This window comes from Enoplosus armatus, chromosome 13, assembly GCF_043641665.1.
Source record: "Enoplosus armatus isolate fEnoArm2 chromosome 13, fEnoArm2.hap1, whole genome shotgun sequence".
In the NCBI taxonomy this organism is placed as follows: Eukaryota; Metazoa; Chordata; class Actinopteri; order Centrarchiformes; family Enoplosidae; genus Enoplosus; species Enoplosus armatus.
Genome location: NC_092192.1, coordinates 10,458,531 through 10,479,819, shown reverse-complemented (window position 1 = coordinate 10,479,819; position 21,289 = coordinate 10,458,531). Strand labels below are relative to the sequence as shown.

General features: G+C 39.4%; 3 protein-coding genes across 5 annotated transcripts; 2 read left to right on the top strand and 1 right to left on the bottom strand.

Moving 5' to 3' along the window:
• Nucleotides 1-244: 244 nt before the first annotated feature.
• On the bottom strand, nt 245-6,281 carry asl (argininosuccinate lyase). 2 transcript variants are annotated; one of them, XM_070917152.1, is made up of 16 exons: nt 6,038-6,281; nt 5,705-5,899; nt 5,074-5,157; nt 4,674-4,730; nt 4,438-4,535; nt 4,262-4,339; nt 4,073-4,150; nt 3,932-3,984; nt 3,732-3,794; nt 3,475-3,589; nt 2,903-2,987; nt 2,362-2,421; nt 2,167-2,250; nt 1,324-1,404; nt 767-873; nt 245-612 (listed from the first exon to the last, which is right to left on the bottom strand). In XM_070917152.1, the coding sequence occupies exons 1-16, from the start codon at nt 6,050-6,052 to the stop codon at nt 462-464; spliced, it is 1,404 nt and encodes a 467-aa protein (XP_070773253.1). In that variant the 5' UTR covers nt 6,053-6,281; the 3' UTR covers nt 245-461. The 2 variants fall into 2 exon arrangements, with proteins under 2 accessions (XP_070773253.1, XP_070773254.1); XM_070917153.1 differs by having other exon boundaries at nt 4,674-4,727.
• Nucleotides 6,282-7,024: 743 nt separating this feature from the next.
• LOC139295619 (serine protease FAM111A-like) lies at nt 7,025-11,287 on the top strand. 2 transcript variants are annotated; one of them, XM_070917834.1, is made up of 4 exons: nt 7,025-7,093; nt 7,781-7,894; nt 8,051-8,113; nt 8,465-11,287. In XM_070917834.1, exons 2-4 carry the CDS (start codon nt 7,841-7,843, stop codon nt 10,370-10,372), a joined length of 2,025 nt encoding a protein of 674 aa, XP_070773935.1. In that variant the 5' UTR covers nt 7,025-7,093; nt 7,781-7,840; the 3' UTR covers nt 10,373-11,287. The 2 variants fall into 2 exon arrangements, with proteins under 2 accessions (XP_070773935.1, XP_070773936.1); XM_070917835.1 differs by having other exon boundaries at nt 7,078-7,093; nt 8,055-8,113.
• Nucleotides 11,288-12,339: 1,052 nt separating this feature from the next.
• crcp (calcitonin gene-related peptide-receptor component protein) lies at nt 12,340-15,776 on the top strand. The gene is made up of 6 exons (XM_070917722.1): nt 12,340-12,357; nt 12,909-12,945; nt 13,057-13,155; nt 13,272-13,366; nt 13,488-13,545; nt 14,973-15,776. The coding sequence occupies exons 1-6, from the start codon at nt 12,350-12,352 to the stop codon at nt 15,117-15,119; spliced, it is 444 nt and encodes a 147-aa protein (XP_070773823.1). The 5' UTR covers nt 12,340-12,349; the 3' UTR covers nt 15,120-15,776.
• Nucleotides 15,777-21,289: the final 5,513 nt, after the last annotated feature.

The window sequence follows — 21,289 nt, the reverse complement described above, 5'->3', positions numbered from 1 at the left end:
TACATTAGGAATGCTCCGATTGGGCTCTTTAGGGATAATACCAATTGTTGATTTCATGCCAATAAAATCTTATCACTGGTTTCTGTTTCATAAGCATTTTTATGGAAAGTTTCTGTATATATCACCATTACATTCACTAGCCAACTAGAACACCACAAATATTTTACTGTTATAGCTGTAACTTTGAGCAGACACGTAATGTTAGTCAGTAAATCAGTCAGACTTAATGGATCAGGCTGTAACACACTGTTTGAGTAACATTTATTTATTTTGTCACCTAAAGGTCATTTGTAACACTATGATCCCTGAATAATCAGCAGAAACATCCCTGGATGTTTGAAAGGCAATGTGGTTTTCAAGTCACGAAAAAGGTATTTGACCTCAGTTTGACATTTCATACTTCATCATCTAAATTGTGGCAGTAAACCTGATTTAGAGTTTTAAAAGGTCAAAGGTCAAGATCAGGAAGTCACTGCCTGTTTCTTAACCCAGTTCCTCAGGTGTTCCACCTGTGCAGCAACACTACTCTTAGCTGTGCCTCCAGAGGTGCTGTACTGCTCCACACTGCTCCTGTAGTCCCACACCGAGGATACGTCACTTCCAAACAGAGGGCTGAAATGACAGAACAGATACAGAGAAGAGAAAGAGAGAGGACATTTAGAAAATGACTACTACTACTAATCCTGTTCCATGAAACAATTATGTTAAAGGAGTTTTTTGGCTTTTAGGATTTGTTTGTGTGTGTGAATGAGAAGAAAACAGTCACCTAAAAGCACTCAGGTCGTCTACAGTGAGTTGACTCAGGAGAATGTTTTTGGATTCAGCTGCGAACACAGCTTTACCAGAGATACCATGGGCCTCTCTGAAGGGCACCTGCAACACAGAATAACACAGGGTGACGATGTAACACGCAAATACATGGAACAAATATTTTTGCTATTGTCTTTATTATAGCTATGTCACATATAAAGTATTTTTTTCATCCATCTGTTGTCTGTTCTCTGTGGTTCTGTCAAAGAAATTAAAAATATTTTTTTTTTTTTAAAAAGAACTGAACCAGATAGAAAATGCACATTATGTGTGTGTGGACAGCTGAAGCAGATGTTAATAATTGCAATAATTAATGAGACAATAAAAATGCCATAACTGATAGTTATGTACCAGCCTGCATTACTGTCCCTCTTGATTTATTGTATATAAGAAGAATAAGAAAATTCACATTACACTATTTGATTAAACAAACTCACTTTTACTTTCTTTTGAATCAAATCTCGTTATAATACAATTTACATTTAGATGGAAAGGTACCTAAACACCACTCACCCCCTTCCTCACAAGGTAGTAGGCCAAGTCAGTGGCCAACATGTCTGGACTGAGGGCCGCTTCCATCACGCTCTGGTTAATCTGAAACACACAGGAGAAACAAAACAAAATCATTGTCATTTTGTCTTTTCTATTTTGTTCTAAAACAGTATTTATTCATTTTAGCAATTTACAGTGTAACAAAAGCACATTTTAAACATTTTAATCCACAGATCAAAAAACAATCAGTTACAGTGTAAATGCATCAGTGTTTGTCCTCAAACTGTGTCATTACCTATTTAGGCAGCAAGACACAAAGGGCTGCTAAATAATATTCTGCCTTTCCCTCTTTCCTCTTACCACAGTCACATGAACAACTTGCAACCTTCTCTTAGGTATGTGTACAACTGAGGAAAATGTGGAACCTCGTGGAAATGTTGCATCTACTATCAGCTTGTATACACTCTAACTCAATCAACATCAGTGCAACCAATTAAAACTTTCTCCTCTTTAAAAGTTTGTTTTAAAAGAATTCCCATGCTGCTTTGCACAGGAGGAACATAACAAAGCTGCCTAAAACCTCTAACATTAATTGCAAGATCAGAAAATATTGTGCACAGTGTTGTGAAATTCTACATACAAGATAGTGCAGATGGATATAGTTCACTTTAGACAGTTTTACACATTTTGTACACAACCTTCTTTGGTGTAGCAAAAAGAAAGAGGACACGTTTTTATACAAAATAAAGGCAAGCAGTCACAATTTCAGAGTTTAAAAGTTTGATCTGCGACCACATCATACCCATGAGACCAAGCAGTGTATTATTTCTTTCTAAATAATTAAAAGTGACTTAAATCTCTGACCTTGAGAGTTGACATGACTCCAGTTGTCACCTGAAGCACAGCATGAACAGTATCATAACAGTCAAACATGGCCTCCTTATCCTCCTGAAGAAGGATGACAAGGACAAAGACAAAGACAAAAAGGTTACAGGAGGAAATATCCAGAAAAAAAGTCCTTCTCCTGAAGAGAAAGCACACAAAGACACACTTTCACACCTGCAGGTCTTTGTTGTAGGTGCTGGGCAGGCCCTTCAGTGTCATCATGAACCCTGCACACTGAAATACAGACAAAAAGTTAATGAGTCATACAAATCACAAAAGGAAGCAGTTAAGTGTGTCAAAGCACAGCAAGTCTTAATGTGCTGCTCTGCTTCTGAAAGGTAAAAAGGTTCAAAACCTGACTTTTACACTTTGGGCTGCCAAGCTAATTAATTCTGCAGAAAAACTAGTGATAGCTTCAAGGTTGTCAAAGTTTTCCAGAGGAAAGCTTCTAGTAGATGTTCTGCAGTACATGCACTCACATATCTAACATTTTCTAACATATCAATCCTCTTCTAATAAGTAAAAGAGAAAACCTTGTGTTCTCATGCCTTTGCTGTAAGATATCACCATTTAATTTCACAGACATATTAAAGAGCCATTTCAGCATCACTTGTTTTTTTAACATCATCTGACCAGAACAGGCTCGAGACACGGCATTAACTGGCAAAGTAAACAGATGATTTAACAGAAGTGTATCTTTAGTCTGAGGTCTTACGCTGCCGAAGACATGACCTGCTTTACTCCTGATCAGCTCCAGACTGTCAGCATTCTTCTTCTGGGGCATCAGACTGCTGCCTGTGCTACACACACACACACACACACACACACACACACACACACAAGTATATGTGAGACGAAACCAGGGATATACAAAAGTGGTGAAAATGGAGGTAAATACATGCTTCCACTGGACAATAAATGACTGGGCTTAATGAAAAGTACAGCCGTTCATAGCAGTAACACCAGCTCTAAGATTTAAAATGAACCTCACAGACTGACAGCTGAGAAGGACAACTTCAGTGACAGCAATGACTGTAGTTTGAATTTATTTTCGTTAAAATGACAAGACTTTATCAGCAAGTACAGAATCCATATAGCTTAAACACCAGTTACGTGTGAACAGAAATATCAATGGAACAAAACCTCTATGCAAAAAATACATTGCAATATATTTTATGTTAAGACCTGCCTTAAATATTATTGACTATATATTAATGAACTGCTGTAAGGCACACATGGAGCTTCGCAAACAGTAATTTAGGATCACATAATGAAGCACAAACTGACCTGTAGGCATCAGAGAGAGCGATGAAGGAGAACTCTTTTGTGCTGTACAGCATCAGGTCCTCAGCCATCTTACTGAGGTGGGTCAAACACAACGAAGCCCAGAACAAGAACTCCACTAAAGAAACAAACACACATGCAAACATGAAAAGAATGAGAAACTTAGAGAGCACTAACAGAAAAAAGGCTATTTATTTTTAATGTATTTTCATTGTTCATATCCATTTCTGACAGCTGACTGACATTTATGATTTACATACCAACAAAGTCCCTTTGGCCCGTGGCATCCATGCTGTTTAGACTGATGCCATCAAACTCCAACTCTACAGATCCAGACAAAGGGATATAGTTTCAGTGTTTAAAAATACATATTTCATAAATAAACAAGACACAGGTGAAATGTAGCTGTAACAAAAGTGCTCTCAAACTCTTCTGACAGGACAGTAATAAGTAGCCTGACCTTTCTGCAGCAGCTCCCTGTCGATGTCAAATGGTGTTCCAGCGATGGCACCACTGAAAACGACAGGATTCATTCTTATTAACTGATCATGTCTGTGGTTGAAAATCATTGTCAGACAGCGAGTGTGAATTCACGGCATACCTGCCAAGAGGTAACACATTAACTCTTTTCTTGATCTCCTGAAGCCGGTCCACATCTCTGCTCAGAGCAACAGCGTGACTGAGGGGGCGAGAGGTGAAAGAGAAATAAGAGGCTGACGTGAACAATACACCATCTAATATTAAATAAAGAGAGACGTGCAATCTAGGTTTTGCTTTATAAAAGGGTCACCTTAGGATCCAGTGGCTCCATCTGATTGGCTGAGCTCTCTGCATGTGGGTGTAACCAGGAAACAGGACATCAATTTCTCTGAGGTTCAGGAAGAGGTGACACCACAGGGCAACTTAAAAAAAAAAAAAGGCACAGTCACAAGTAGATATGCGTGTACCAGTGTGTATCTGTCTTACGCTGCTGCCCGCTCCACCATCGTAGATGTCAGCTGTAGGGCATTGTCTGTCAGGGTTGAGATGGCATCCCGCAGCCACAGCCTCATGTCAGTGACGACCTGGTCAACCCAAACCCAAACCCAAACAGCACACGTCACATGATACTTTATCAGCTAGTCCTTACAATGAACTAATACATAATCTGCAACTCCAAATAGTGATTCAGTCATTACAATTTTAATATTGTAAAGACAAACCTGGTCGTTTCTGCTCCTGCCAGTGTGCAGCTTCCCTGCAGGTGCACCAATCAGCTCCTGAAAAGACAGGCAGCAAAAGGACTATAACAGCTCTCATCACATATTAAGTGATATGCCAGCTTAGTCTGGCAAGTTTGGAGAGTAAGATAATGACACTTTAAGTTAACACATAATGCCTCTGGCCAAAATGTAAAATAGATTTTGAATTATGTTTCCAGATAATACATAGCCACCATTAATTAAAGAATAATTACAACCTGGGTCATATTTTCATAGCTTTGGCAGTAATACAATGTTACCACAACCAATAGAAATAATGAACTGATTATTATATCATTATGTGAAATACTATTTTACTCACTTCTGGAGAGTTACGAGGGGCAAACAAGCTCTAACTCACCTTTAGCCTGCGCTCATTGGCAGTATGAATGTCTTCATCTCCTAGTTTGATCACAAAAACACCTGTGGACCACTCTTTATATATCTGCAGGATAAAAAAAGACTGTCACTGAGCAGGCTAAATAAATACGGTGCAACATAATAGTTTTAAATTTTGAAAATATAAGTGTGCATCCAAGATCACCAGATAAACAGCAACTTTTAGCAGTTGCACCTAGCATACACATGGACTAGGCAGCATTAGCCATATTGTTATGTTGGTTATCACGTCAAGTTTGTGTTTCTGTGTTGTATTGGTTGCCTAATTCAGCGTGCATTGCCAGAGCAAAACATCAGGGTGGAGAGGGCAGCCTGAAAACTGGTCTGACTGTGGGAGTGAAAGAACTATTGGAGCTTTTTTTGGCAGCTGACATCTGTCACATGATGAAAGCATTGTTCACCACACAACACTCAGCAGGGAGGAATTCTGCGCCATGGCACATTTCCAGTTGTCATCTATCAACTGCAGGGCATCTCAGCACATACACCCATGCGGCAGGAGTGTATTTCCTGGCAGGCAAGTGTGGGAGAACTGCGATCAGAAAGCTCACAATCATACAGTCTACTAATTTGCAGCTGTGTGTTGAGTTCACCTGATCCAGCCCGTGTAAAATCTGGTTCATTTCATCCGTGGTGACCAGCTCTGCCTTTTCCAGAGCTTTCACGTAAGCCTTGCTCCCTCGGATGTCAGCATCCCACATCCTCTGGTCATAAGCGATGGATGCATTGAACTTCGCCATGATAGGATCAGTCTCTCCCACGAAACGACCTCCCCACAGTTTGCTTCCCTAATGGACAGAGGGACAGCAATGCGTGTGACGTTAGCTACAACACATTTTGACAGCTTGTTTTCGGGTCCACCTGGGTGTTAAAACAACACGTGGATGCCGGTGGTCGAGATTCATAAGGCGAAACGTAAACCTTACCTCTGTGTTGGCCATGTTAATCAACGATGGGTGTTCGTAGCGGTGTTGGTTGATGGGATCTTGGCATGTGGCGAGAGCGAGGCAGCGTTCACTGAAGCCGTCTGGAGCGTATCACTTTAAAAGACGTCACCGAAGACGCTCGACGCTTCATTTCATGTCACGTAATCCGTAACTGACAAGGGAAGGTTCCGGTCCCGAACACCGTCGGGAAGAAACGAAGCTACTCGCCTCTCCCTATCCAGCCCTCAACTATTGGGTGTCACCATGAAAGAAGTTTCACGTTTCCAACAGAGCCGTAGCCTGTATTTGTTGTCCGTCGCCCACTGTGCCACCCCTCCGGCCATGTCACACTAACTTACGCCCTAAAGAGGAGGGGCGTCAAAACCTGAACACTGTCTGAGAGCGACAGAAAAAAAGGTGTTTACTGAATATTGTACACAAGTCAGAGTGGAATATTTTTCTGTCTTAAGCTACTGTGCAAAAAATGGGTTTCCTGGCAATGGGTACGTGTTTACAGGTAGCCATGTCGGTTGGGGAAAAATATTTTTTGTAAAAACCTCAAAAACAGTTTCATAAATTTAATCACAAATGGTTAAAGGGGAGGTTTAATTTGGCACCAGCTGAACGTTACCAACAGCTAGATAACATTACCTGTTTTCAGATGTGTGAAAGTAATAATAATAATAATAATAATAATAAAAATAACACCAGATATATGAATTGAATCAACCATGTTTAAAGAAGTAATAAGTAAAAAGTAAAAACAAAAAGCTTTAGCTGTAGTATTGATTGCTAATTAGAGAAATACGTGATAGGGCATCATGCCAATTTTTAGTCAAATCACCTTTTACTATTTTGTTGTAATCTAATATTCTGTCGGGCATTTGTATAGTTCTTTATTTGGTTGTATTTTATACCTTCCTTGTATTCGTTTACATTAGATTGTTTAAGTTTCGTTTTGTGTTACTAACTTACGCCCTAAAGAGGTGGGGCGTCAAAACCTGAACACTGTCTGAGAGCGAACCTTCAAAGTTGAGTTCTGTGGACAAGTCTTAGGTAAGTAAGACGGGCTCTGTCTTGACTAAAGATAAAATAGCAGGATTAGCTATAGTCCTTATTGAGTCTTGTAACAGAATATTATCAATAACTAGATACCTTTTTTTAGAGACTGCCGTTGATTGCTATGTACATTGTAAGTTACAGCAAGAACATGAATATGACAACAAAAAAAAAAAGGTGTTTACTGAATATTGTACACAAGTCAGAGTGGAATATTTTTCTGTGTTAAACTACTGTACAAAAAATGGGTTTCCTGGCAATGGGTACGTGTTTACAGGTAGCCATGTCGGTTGGGGAAAAATATTTTTTGTAAAAAAAATACATGATAGGGCATCATGCCAATTTTAAGTCAAATCACCTTTTACTATTTTGTTGTAATCTAATATTCTGTCGGGCATTTGTATAGTTCTTTATTTGGTTGTATTTTATACCTTCCTTGTATTAATTTACATTAGATTGTTTAAGTTTCGTTTTGTGGCATTAGAGTGACGAAGAATGTGTCCCACCGATAAAAGAGGTGCTCAAACATGTTGTTAGATAAAGAGGTGGCGTCATGCCACACCCTGGTATGCATGAAATGAGGAATGGCCACCTAACATTTGTGATATGAATACACTAAATGATGATGCGATGTGTACTGTAAGTCATTATAAATGAATCCTATTTCTTTGCCTTTTCTTGTAGGTAAGATACTACACCTCCTTTCAGCAGAGTTAAAACTCAGCTGGAAACATCGCATTAAAAATGGGACCTAAGTTGAATACCAAAAATAATGGACCAATGGACAAAGTTGTCAAGGTACAGATTTTCAGATTTATATGAGTTTGGCAATTTCATCTAGCTCTGCATCTCTTATCAAGGAAATAAAGAAGAAAAACATTAACGTGTTAAAAGTCTTAAGCATACATTCTGTAATACATTGCTATTAATAACATTTCTGTCTGTTATCTCAAGGAAGAAACAGACAACCAGGATGGGGAAAATAGTCAACCTCCTAATTCACAACCTGTTGCAGAGGTTTGTCATATTTTAGTTTATATCTATGTTGGCAAATAATCATTGATAGTATATACAGAGACTTATTTTTCTTGTCTAATGTTTTAATTTAACAACATCTTGTTTTTTCTTTAATTTAATTTTAGGAGCACATGTTAAAAATTGAGTTAGTATGTGTTTTCATTTAACATCAGCCATGTTTTTGAGATGATATGACAATGTTTAAGTGTTGGCTGTCTGTATGTGTCAGGCCTGTGATAAATTGGCTTTATTGGTTTAATTGGTTCAAGAGTGGTATTGTTTACGGTAACGGAATAGAAATGGTTGTATTGTAATTAAATTAAATGAAACTTGATTGTGTTTCATTCCCAGGGAGTGGAGCCACATGCAACCCATTCTTTCATGTGGCAGTGGGATGACAAGAAACCCACAACTATTACCTGCAATAAAGCAAGAACTGTTGAGGATCTTCTGAAGACAAGTTCACAGTTTAGAGAAATTGCAGAAAAGAACAAAAACAAAGAGCTTGTTATTATAAAAGAAGGGAAAGCTATCAGTTCACACTTTCCATGCAGCTTAATTAAGAATGAACTTCTGAAAGTCAAGTATGTTAAAGCTGTAGACAAATTGGTTAGTGGTTCTGTTCATCCCCCAAAAAAGAAGCGATCTGGCGAGCTTGTGATGTTTCATGTGATGATGAAGGGCGATGACAATGTAGTAAAAATCATGAGAAACCTAGAATTAGAAAAATACACTCTAATGACTGTTTATGCATACAAAGGGGAAAAAGTGAAGAAAGCTCTGAAAGGAGATGGTCGTTTACAGGATAAAGTATTCACAAAGAACTGCGCACTCTGTAACACAGACACTGACGTAAAAACTGAAATGTCCAGTCTTGTTGAAGATCTTGATGGTAAAAGTTTCAAGATCATACTGCTCAATAAGTCTAGTCCACCAGAAAGTCAGCCGAGCAGTCTTGATGATGCTGACGTGATGCAAAATGAATCTCAGAGAGCTGACTCTGATGTAGACCAAGATCCTCCACAGCAATCCAGCACAACTGAGTCAGTGAATGACAACAACCCAAAAGAAGAACCAAAGCTAAATAATAATATGGCACTGGGAACAATAGTATGTGAAATGCCTAATTCAGAAACGATGCAGCGTCACCTGTCTTCACAGTTTAAAGATTTGTTGAAAGGGATGAAAACTCATGAAGGGTCTAAGCTTTCTCATATCCAGAATCTCTTCCGTGTGGAGTATGGAAAGAGTGTTGAGACATGCATGGAAGTGAAAACAATGAAGAAACTGATGGATCTCAGTAATTCTGTTTGCCAGGTGAGAATAAATGAGAGACCAGGCGGAAGTGGCTTTCTCCTATTTGACAAGTTTGTCCTCACAAATGGCCACGTTGTCAGTAAGATTTATGATCTGAGTACAGGGCAGCTTAATGAGAAGGTCACTGTCCATTTCTCTCATGAAAGTCTGGACCAGACAGAAGGAGCAGAAGTGGAAGAGGTCGCTGGCTTTGAACACTACCTTGATGTGTCACAGCACGAGCATGACTGGGCTTTGTTAAAGCTCGGTGCTGATCAGAAATTGCCTGATGGTCTGTTATCACAATTTGGATTCCTTCCCCCAAGTGGTGGGATTTGCATTATGGGGCATCCTGATGGTGGTGTGAAAAAGATAGACCCATGCTTGATTATTCCAACTGATAACCGCAACCAGGTTGTGGAGAAGCAACACCATGAAAATCCAAAGCACGTTTGGGTGGAAGGCAGTGAACACAGTCTCCCACCCAAGCCCATTCAGTTGGTTACTCACTGTTTCTTTGAGGAGGTGGCAAAATTTGTTGAACAAAGGAGGCAGGTTCTAACTTACGAGACTTGTTTTTATTTTGGTTCATCTGGCTCTCCTGTCTTTGATGACCACTGCAATGTTGTTGCAATGCACACAGGGGGATATGTCTACTACAATGCAAGAGGTCAAAGACAGAGTGTCATAGAGTTTGGCCATCCTTTGTCCGTCATTATCGAACACATCATTGTCCAGATAGTGGAAAAAGGAAAGTTTAATGTGTTGAAGGATTACCTTGCTTGCAGTTACAAACATCAGCAAAAGATGAAGACCAGTTTGAAGAAACTGGTTGAGAGCAGAAATCTCACTGCATTTAAAGATGCAGTCAACAATTCAGTGGTCACAAATGACGAGAGTTTGAAGGCGTTTTTTGAATTCCTCTGTCAGAGAGAGGAACCTGTCCCAATGGACCTTGATTGAGTGTACACAGATAGTTACAAAGATAACTGCTGACAAACGATAGAGGGAGAGCAGTTTCAGCCGTGAGCAACAAAGGCTGTCATGTTTTCATATATCAGGATACTTTCATTGTTAAACATGTAACGGATTGGTGGAAAGATCTCATACAAAACTTTGTGTTTTCATTGTTTTAAGTAACCATAACCATAATAATATCATGTTGTCAATAGTCATTTGCAAATGTTTTGTTCATACTTTATTTTGTATAATTTTTGTTTTGTCACTATCAAATCACTTCTGAAAGCTATCCATAATAGATATTTGTGTTTTGGGGTTCTGTGCTTGCTCGTAGCTGGGTAATACACCCAGCATCATATTTATGACCAAACTGATAAATAAACCAGCCAATATTATGGCCCAAAATTATCTTCTGACAGATATATCAGTACAGCAATGCCAAAGATACAGTATGTTTGGAGCAGTATCTCCATTACATAGTTTGTCCACCAGAGAGCACTGACTGTGAAGTGTCTGGTTCAGTACATACCTTGTCCACAATTGTTGAAAAGTAACTTTGAAGGAATCCTTATCAGAAATGTTTGTTTATCTTTATAAAGATTTTTTTTAAACTATCAATATCAGCTTCAAAAATCCATTATCAGTGAGGCTCTAACTTTACCTGTTTATCTCTGTTTTTAAGAAAATCACCTTTGAGATTTTGATTTCATCTTATTTTTTTAAGAAATGTATTACATTTAAAAGCAATTATACAATATTGGATATTGCAATATTCTGTCATACTGAATTGTGTTGATAGCACCGTCTTGGGATCTTACCTAGTTACATTAGATCATAATAAAAAAAAACATCTCTTTGTTTTAACAAATTAAGAATGATTTATCGATATTCAATAAAGTGATTTCTTACATATTTGAATTTTGATTGTGTTTTTTATGTATTCTTTTCTCTCATCAAAAGCATAAATGTATGAGGTCAAAGGTCAAATTCTCAGTTCAACTCACTGAGAATCTGTCACCTTTAATATCTCTGACACTCATTTTCTGCACTTAATGAAATACAATTGATACCTGGTGGATTTTCTCATTTTATTTGTAAGTCATCACGCAATGCGGGAACACATCTCCATAGAACTTACAGTAGATTGAGGTAAATGGTTTGTGCCATACAGAAATTATGGTTGATCATGATGCGCTAGTTTTTACAGCAAAATTGCATTTGGTCAGCAGACAGAAGCATTTAGAAACAAATGGGTCACCTGAAAAAAAGATTGAAAACCACTGATGAAAGGGACTTTGCGGTGTAAACAGTTCAAATAACATCAGCAGTTGTCATCCGATGTTCAGTTCTCTGAGCTACTGAAAGTTCAGCCAACCAGTGGACTTTCATCTGTTATTGACAGATGTGAGACAAACAAGCAATCAAAACTATCAAAAGATGCCAAAAAAGAAATGAATTTTATCTATTTGTAAAGTTCCCAACAAGCCTCACCTTTTCTCTTCTTGAAACTTTATTATCTGACGTTAGTTCATTGATCAAGCAGAGTTTGACAGCATAGATAAATGGACAATAGTGGCACTAACTGGACATAATGTCTTCATTCTGTGTACAGTATCATTAAGTGTATTGTTACATAGCAATGTTCTTTGAGTCGTGAATACATGTCACACCCTGAAATACAGGATTTCTTTATTTGTCTTTTGACTAGACTCGTTCTGTCTCTCTTCCTCCATGTTTGTGCTTTTCTGCTGTTACTCGTACTGAATATTGAGTGCTTGGGTGCAGATCCCGGGGGTGGGGGGAGGCATGAAGTAAAAAAATTAAAGATAAGGCTGCAGAAAGCGAAGACAATGAGGACTTTTTTTAATTAAAAAAAATTCACAACACTAAAGTCAGCTTGCTGCCACCGGAACGTTTGATCCGGTCCACGTTTTCCACACGGGCACATTTGCAACGGACCAAAGCTAAGTACCTGGCGAAATGGAAGTGTAAGATTTTTTATTTCATTTATAATTCAGATATTTGTATACACTGAGTTTGCTAACTGGCTGCTGTGTATTATTTATTTGAACTGTAGCCAGATGTTGATGTTAAAAGGTACAACAGCTACGTCTTTGTCACAGTTTCCGGTTAATTTATTGATCAGGCTGTGGGAAACGGAGTGTAGTGACACAACTGGTTTAACACATTTTCAAGCCTCTCTGATTACAATTGAAAAACACTGAATTGTAATCTGTGAATAAACAATTAATAAGACAATAAATATCTATTCTAAAAGTCAGTTAAAACATTGGATGCTGTCGTCTGTTTATTTCATTTGAATATTTGGTCAGGTGCTACACACAGACCCACACAACACTGGAGCAGCTTTCAATACAACACTTAGCCATTTTGTTTTAATGCTATGCATAAGATTGAATAATACACTCAAAGCTCCAAAATCTAAATTGACACAATGTATATTTAGTAGTATATATGTATGTATATTTTCCAAAGTTCAAGAAAGAAGTTTAAACGTGACTTATTTTCTTCTTTTCAGGAAAAACGCTAACGCTGCAATGCTCAGTAACTATGAGGTAAGGTAATGTGTTATGTCTCACTGTTTTACATTAAATCTTCTACTGTCCAGTCAAGGGATGAAAATAATTTAGTGTCACTTTATATTTGTCTGCCTGTATGTTTGTCAGGTGTTCAAACTCCTGACAGACCTGAAGGAACAGAGGAAGGACAGCGGGAAGAACAAACACAGCACCGGGCAGCAGAACCTCAACACCATCATGTATGAGGTCGGCACACATCCTCTTCTTCTCCTCAATGACTTAAACCTGCTCTAGGAGTCTGTTGTGGCACATTTACACTTTTACAACAGTGTGCCCACAGTTTCATTTGCATTTGTACATAGACGCTGAAGCACCTGTCAAAGACGCCCTGCAGCAGGCAGAGTCCAGAGATCGTCAAAGATTTCCTCACCATCATGATGCCTCACAAACTCACAAAGTCAGTGAGATCTCACAACGGCACATTCTTGTTTTTATTTGGAATTTATAGATTATATACAATGCACAGTATTTGTTTGTACTGGACACCATAGACTCACTGATATTTGTTCCCCTATCAGGGCAGAAAAACTGCAGCTACTGAACCACCGGCCACAGACAGCAGTGGAAATTCAGCTAGTGAGTGTCACCAATTACCATTATTACATGTTGCCTCTCTTTATTTCTTATTCGCTACTGGTGTACATTTCCATGATTGTTTCATTTATTGTGGTAGAAACAAGCCAGTGTGTCATTTACAAAGACTCATCAACACATCCCACAAAAAGTCCAAAACTGACAATGAACTGACTCTACTAAGAAGTATTGTCTGTATAAAACAACACATCAGTGAGCCTCACTGTTGCACTGGGTGACATGTTCCTTCATTACGATGAACATTGGCCGTAGAGTTTACTTTGAGTCAATCATACACGTCCTGCTGCTGGAAATACTCATTAGAGCACCAAATGTGTATTAATCTGCAGATGAAAGTAGTCCCCAACAAATGCAAGATATTTACTCCTGTTTCAATAATATTTCCTAAAAACTACAATGCCCAGTGTTTAGTAAATTACTGAAATTATATGTTTTTGAAGATTTCAGTCTTTAGTAGGAATGAATGGTTTTGGGGTTGAGTGCCACAGACAGGATAGGAAAGCATTGAGAAACAGACGAGTAAATTGATATTTTTATGGGATTTTTTGACAACAACAAAAATAATAAATAAATATTGAATAACTAAATAATTACATAACACCAGCCTTGTCCTTTAAGACTGTGTAAAAAATCCATGTAGTTACAACTCATAGGCCAAGTTTTATCTTTGAGTTTGTGGAGCCATTTCTGCCCTGCACATGACTCCATTGATCCCATTATAGATGGGAAATCACTGTCAAAATCACTCATTGGTGGGACACTTGAAATGTCTGATGCTCTCATGGAGATGCAACTCACAATACAACATGACACGTACAGCTTGTACACCCAGGCCATATAGCATTTGGGGGTTTTCAGACATCCAGTCCATCACCAGGAACATCAATAAACTGCAGTGGTACACATGGAAAAATAAAATGGCCCTGCAGCAATCTGGACTCACTCAGATGCAAAGCATATTTCCATAGCTAGAAACTGACCTCAGACCGGCCGGGTTGGTAAACACAAACATGCTGTGTCTTATTGAATGATATCATGTTACACAAGTTCTGTTTTTTAGTTAGCTCTTGCTGTTGTTTGAATCTGCCAACATCCTGAGTTACAAAACCACTTATGCTGTTACATTGTGTGGAAAACAAATCCTGAGTAAAGAGCATAGCAAAATGTTTGAGTGCTTAATAACGTGCAGATAAATTGAGGTTCAAAGTTTATTTTTGATCTTGGAAACAGCAGTCGACCAAACAATCTCACCTCAAACTCAAACGGACATTTTTAAATTAAATAAGGCAAAGAAATGCATCAGAAAAATGTTTAAAAACACAATAAAGAAGGAAATAAAATCAGTTAAAGTTGTAATTTGTAATAAGAGACATTGGTGAATATGGCCTTAATTTTCTGTTTGTGTTCAGATGGTGGAAGAGAGTGAAGAGCGGTTATCAGAGCAGCAGATTGAGGAGCTCATCCAGACGGTCTCCGACGCTCTGCCTGGTGACCCCGAGCAGGAAAATGCAGCCCCAGCAGATGCAGAGATGGATGAAGCCGGTGAACAGTCATGACACATTGACCAGGCCAGGAAGGACCCATAGGTGGAAAACTGGAGTGAAGGCTAGAATGAATACAGAACCAGACTGTTTGCTTTTGGGCCTGGGCCATTTTGCATCACTGCTTGAATTGAACAACATGCTGACAGAAGAGATGCACAATGGCTGTCTGGCTGCCTGGCTGAAGCGAAAATGACCTAATTACCTTTTGAAATGCCTCATTAAATGATTCATATTAAGGTGAAGCGTTGAATGATGAATTCATTAATGAATGGAAGAAGATGAGCAGAATGTTTCTGATTTGCATTTATGTGTATACATTCTGCTGGATTCAAATCAAACATGCACACGCTTTCATAAGTACAGGTTTTTGGACAGTGAGTCACAGACGCCTTGTTTTGCATCTGACTGGTCTAATTTGTATTTCACATCAGATAATATTTATGCAGAAACAGGCTGCTATTAACCTGGTACATTTTTGGTTTCTGACTTAATGTTAGTCGTGAGTTTCTATCATGGTGCATGGAAATAAGGGTTTTTGCTGCTGTATGATTTCCCAAGCTGTAATATAAGTCAGTCATGCGTTGGTGCTGCACTAACATAAGGTCAGACAGTATTATTAGAGTGGCTACAGTATGTAATAACAAAGAGAGTAAACAGTTTGGACTAAGAGGTAATTGTTTTCTGTTATTTGTGCTATTTTTTTTTTTTTCAAAACATTCTAATCTTTTCTTTCTGTAACAAAATGAAACATAATACACATGGTCAACAAGCAGGGAAGTTAACTTCTGGTTCACGTGTGGTGCAAAATGACAGACTGTGAAGAACTGGTCCTAAACTATAATCTGAAACAGTCAGACAATGATGATGTCACCTTCAGCTACAGAGAGCACCCTCAATGTATCCTTTCTCTGCATCATCCTGTAGGTCTGTGAATGCAACACCAAGGTAGAAAGGAACCTGTTGGATGACGTGAACATAACGTATTAGCCATTTTGTTTGCTGTAACTTTAGGAGATAGTCTTAGGTCTATAGTGGTAGTAAATAGTTAATCACCCTGGAATAATATTATTGTAGTCATTTAGTTCAGTACACATTATTTTTCACAGAGATAGGTTTCTGTAACCAGTCAGAGAAAACACAGGATATAAACTGCAGACTGATACATGAACCCTCAAACTTTTCAACTCGTGCTTCTGGGATATTCTGAAGTAGCAGAGGAAGGATGTGCTGGTTAGACTTGTGTACCTTTCTGTTTTGAGCTTCCTGTTCGTGTATCACATCAGTTTCCTGTGCGTAGTTAGCACCTTGCCAAGGCAAAATACGAGGCAAAGTGAAAGTAATGGACACTGATTTTGTACCAGCACATCCAGGGTCCCCAAGTGAACCCCGGAAGTGAACACGTCTATGAAACCCCTGGAAGAGTAAATGTCCAGGGCCTCCCATTCCGAAAATTACAGTACAAATAATAGTACATAATAAATGTCCTATGTAACCTACTCATGCACATATTCATACAAACATAAAACTGTACTCATGCATAAAGCTGCTGAATTACACACAATCATTCTATGCAACCTAATTAGCATGGGTGACTCATTTTGTCTAAGAAAAAGGAAAACATAAGTAGTGTAGTTTTTTTCAGAGTGGAGAGGCTGCTTGTCAGACCTTGTCTTTGCAGTCTTAGATCTTTAAAGTTGCCTACTTTTTCCAAGCATAGATAATCAACCGGTCAAAGGAACTGCCAAGGGACCCACAAACCTCAAGGGCCCTGTAAGCTCCCAGCTCCCAGTGTCTTCTGGCATGTGCTAATTTACTTGATTTAAAATCTGTTAGGAAATATGCAATGCACCACTAAAGCAGCTGACATGGTGAAGGCCTGAAGGTGGTTTCTGCTTTATTATCTGATTTTGAGACGCTGTTCTGAAGAGAGTCTCTGGGTTAAAATATAGTTTTAAGACCTTATTTATTTAGTTGTATGCATAGATTTTTCATGTCTAAATTAATGTGTCTTACCATACAGCATAGAAAAACTGTACATGTTGCACAGAGAGGGGGGTGAACAGGGGGTGAATATCAGTCTGGCCATGACTTTTTCAGACTGAGTTCTTAAGAGTTCTTCATACGGCAATAAGGATGTGCTATCTACTTAGTGTTGACTTTGCAGTATCCATTCACTCTGTCTTCTTAATTGCTTTGCCAACTTGCCAAGTTTTATTATCATTTTGCGTAGAGATAAATGGTGTTACCTGTAGTCAACATAAGGGAAACTCATTTATATTCTTAAACAATTATGACGTCAATATTCGTCCTATTTCATATACTTAATTCATTCATTATTGATGTATCTCATTACCTATTCATGGTTTTCAGTGCTGTTATTTGTTGTTATTTGACAGGTTTACCAGTGTAATTTGGTCACATTTGGTCTCACACGGAGGCTGTAATTATCATGAGCATAAAGAGTTACCAAAAACTGATGTACTAATGAAAAGGTGGGAAAATGGAATTAGGCGGGTTTAACCTCAACTAAATCCAACGCTGTGATTAATTTCCCCTGTGGGCTTTACTGAGAGCAAACGAATCGATGAAGTAAAGTAATTCTAGCCTCGAGTGCGAAAAAACCCAAAGCTTGGTTTGTTACTGAGGCGGAATAGCCCTTTAACACCTCCACCAATAGGAATCGCCCAAGCAGACGTGTTTTAGTATGCAGAACGGCCAACGACCAATCAGCGTTCAGTTTTCTCTGCCTGGCTGCGCTCGTGCTTAGTGGATCTTTTTCTCTCCCTCAACGGTAGATACAGCTCGACTTCTCACGGCGCAAAGTTATCGGGAGCCAGCGGTGAAACGTTGTGTAATTGTGTGTTTTTTTAAACCCTAAATGGCGTAGGCATCAGCGCTGTTACCTCCGATAGATTATCCACCAGAGAGAGTAACACCGACGTGTCTGTGTGGATAGAGGAGCTGCTGGTTTCAGCTTTTTGGATCAAGGTTCATGGATTTCGGCAGTTTCACAGACGCTGGTGAGTGAACACCATTTTTAACGGATCAGATATATTTACGATGCCTGTTAGCTACCTACAGACAGGTTTATGCCAGGTGAAGATGGTTAAATAACGCGCTGACGGGCTTCTCTGGCGGTTATGGTGAGCTGTAGGTGGCCGCTGGTCTGTCGCGGTGTGTTGACTGATAGCAGGTCATTCACCTGGTGGCTGCCTGCCTCGGGTGCATATTTGCAGACAAGATGCATCATCAAGCCAGGCCAGATGTTCGCGGCTGCTGGGCCTTAGCTTTGCAGCCGTGGGATAATCCTATTTCTGCACACACATCATTGACTGCGGTGATTGCTTTGACCTGTGTCTACCAATATGCACCTGGTTCACCACATATTTTATGCAAGGCGGCAAAAAAGGCAGCAATTCTTCATGATTAAGCAGCTGCAGTTGAATATGTACCATAAGGACATTTATTTCACTTTTTTTCTGTCATTGCATTGAGAGAGCAAGAATAGCTCATACAAAAATAAAATAACACGGAAAAAAAGAGTAATGAATGAAGACACTAGTTCCAACAGTGGACATGCTCTTGATAGTAATGCATCAACCAGAGTAAAAGGAATATGTAGAAGTTGCTCTCCCACTGAGACTTTCCCTTAAGCAGGAAGTCACTGTCATTGCCCCCTCCTGTGAGGAACAAGGAGGCTTTAGATTTCTTGACAACCTGCTGGTCTAAGATGTCACCAATGTGCACCTGGGCCAGCACAACATTGGTGCAACATAGCAAAAAAGGGGGCAATTGAACATTTAGGTTACTCAGTACATTTCACATTTTTGACACTGAGAGGAAACTGTCATTGCAGTGTAGAATACAGAAAGGAAGAATACCTCATGCAAAAATACATGTACACATGAAACTACTTAAGGGTCATAAATTCAGTGGGGAGCATTCAAGGAAACAGCTTAGACAATGGATGGGCTCATGACTGTAATATATTAATGCTTTAACCCGAGTTCAGGGTAAACGTAGATGTTCTCCTTGTCAGACTTGGCAGGAAGTCTGTGTTCCCTCCTGTGAGGAGTAAGGAGGTGTCACTGGCTTTGGGTTTCCTGATAACCTTCTGCTCAAAGATGTCAGTTTGCTTCCCATGTGATCACCGTTTTCTGCTTATTATAGACTTGTTTGTCGGCGTGTCCCTGATCAGCGAATGAAGTGGCCTTTTCAAGGTCAATCCCCAGATTTGTCAGAGGAGGCATCCACTGCTAGTCCTTTGTAGAAACCACTTAATGAAAAGAAACTCTAGTGGTGTCTAGCCAAGCAGATAGTTTCAGGTTTTATTTACTCAGATTCCAGATATCTGTCGCTGAGGTTTCTGCTTCTGCTCCAGTATAATGAGGGTGAACAGAATTTTGTTTGTGGCGCTCACTGCATTAAAAATGAAGTACAGAAATTCAACAGCAACATCTCTTACTAGAAACTAGACCCTAACCCTTTTCATTGCGTTGATTACCACAAATAAACATTTCACCTTTAATGTAGTGGAGACACAAACATCACAGACAGATATCTCAAAACCTGCCTGGCCAAATAAACCAACTATTTGCATGGTCAGCTAACACCAGAGGTAAGTGAGACAGAGCTGAAACAACTAATCGATTAGTCAATGGACAGAAAGGTAAACTGAATTTGTTTTGGTTTTAGACCGCTGGCCGGACAAAACAAGCTGTTTGAAGACATCAACTTGGGCTTTAGGAAACTGTGATGGGCCTCTGTTTTCCAACATTTTATAGACCAGATGATTAACTCAGAAAATAATTGACAAATTATTCGCTTTTTCGTAATTTGGACGAACCAGCCCTTTAAATTTGCCAAAAGAAAAAAGCAGTAAGGCTCATCTTAAACCACTGGCCTAATTCTCTGCAAACTCCAAGTGGCTTAATCTCTGCATGGAAATGCATTAGAAATACATGTAAAGCTTGTGGATACCACTGGACTTAGCATGGCTTAAGGCAGCACCTAAGTATCCCAGCCAGGCCGTGATGTCCTCATTTCCAGCTGTTTTCCTTTTTTGCTTTGATCATCGTGCTGAATTTTACAGGCCAGCTACTCCAGCCCTGGGAGAGGAGCGTTTCCCACGTGGCATCCAGATGTCAGGCTCCCTGCACATTCAGTCTGAACAAGATAGAAACCAAAATACCTCTGACAAAGGGACACATATTCCATGTTTGCTTACAGCTTCTGTAAGAAGTAAAACTGCTGTTGGAGTTCGTGAATTTGTTGAGTTTCAGAGCTGCTTTAAAAGTAATTTAAACATTGCAGTGAAATCATTGGAGTTGCCGACGTTGGTGTTTAACTGAATTCAGTTCTTTTTGCAAGCTTGTGTGTTTTAGTTCGTCGTGTGAAAATAAGAGGAATTAGAGGCTGTCTTACAATGATGAAACATCATTGCAGAAGAGAAATGGGGAAGTTGCGGGATGGCTCCCTTGGTCAATAGTAATATGATCTTAAACAAATTGCTTTGCGTCTCAGTGTAGCAGAAACTGTCAGTGAGAATAAAAACACGAGGAAGCTGTAATTAGTGGCTCAAGATACACTGCCTGAGAGTGTGTCTGCGTTGCATGCCGCAGTGAGCTTTGATATGGCTTAAGAGTCAGTGGCTCCCTGGAGGAAAAATGCAAAATAGCTTCTTTGGGAACAAAAACTGGATGCATGTCAGCCCCTCTGAAAGTGTTCTTAGCAAACCATCACACCTTGCTTGCTGATAATAGCCCCCTGAGTTACTCATTTATTGGAAATTTATGCTTTTTTTGTTACTGTGCAAGTTGAGAAATCATACTTGGGGCAAGAGATATCACATCTCATGCTGCAGAACGATTCACCAAGCTGGAGAAACAGAAGCATTCTGTGTTTTGTAGTAAGCCATATAAACTGATTCTGGTGCAGATTTTGCTGAGGTGTATGACGTGTTCTTCTTATGTTTTAGGTAGGAGCGATGGATAAGAGGCGTGGCTGGCTCTGGAGCGCAGCAGGCCTGGATCCTGCTCTTCGACACCAGGGCTGAGGAGCTGCAGGAGTGAAGAGTCTCCCCAGGAGACTCTACCCTCCTGGCCTCCGTCAGACTTTCTTCAGCATCACCTCAGCTGTCCTTCTCGCAGTCGTCCAGGCTGTCTGTGTGTAGCTAAGTCTTG

Coding starts and splice junctions, on each gene's coding strand:
- asl (XM_070917152.1), bottom strand. Junction 4,151..4,261: donor TGGAGCCACTGGATCCTAAG/GTGACCCTTTTA, acceptor TCGCCCCCTCAG/TCACGCTGTTGCTCTGAGCA. Junction 3,985..4,072: donor AATGTGTTACCTCTTGGCAG/GTATGCCGTGAA, acceptor TGTCGTTTTCAG/TGGTGCCATCGCTGGAACAC.
- LOC139295619 (XM_070917834.1), top strand. CDS start 7,841: ATGGGACCTAAGTTGAATACCAAAAATAATGGACCAATGGACAAAGTT. Junction 7,895..8,050: donor CAATGGACAAAGTTGTCAAG/GTACAGATTTTC, acceptor TGTTATCTCAAG/GAAGAAACAGACAACCAGGA. Junction 8,114..8,464: donor ATTCACAACCTGTTGCAGAG/GTTTGTCATATT, acceptor TTTCATTCCCAG/GGAGTGGAGCCACATGCAAC.
- crcp (XM_070917722.1), top strand. Junction 12,946..13,056: donor CAATGCTCAGTAACTATGAG/GTAAGGTAATGT, acceptor TATGTTTGTCAG/GTGTTCAAACTCCTGACAGA. Junction 13,546..14,972: donor CAGCAGTGGAAATTCAGCTA/GTGAGTGTCACC, acceptor GTTTGTGTTCAG/ATGGTGGAAGAGAGTGAAGA.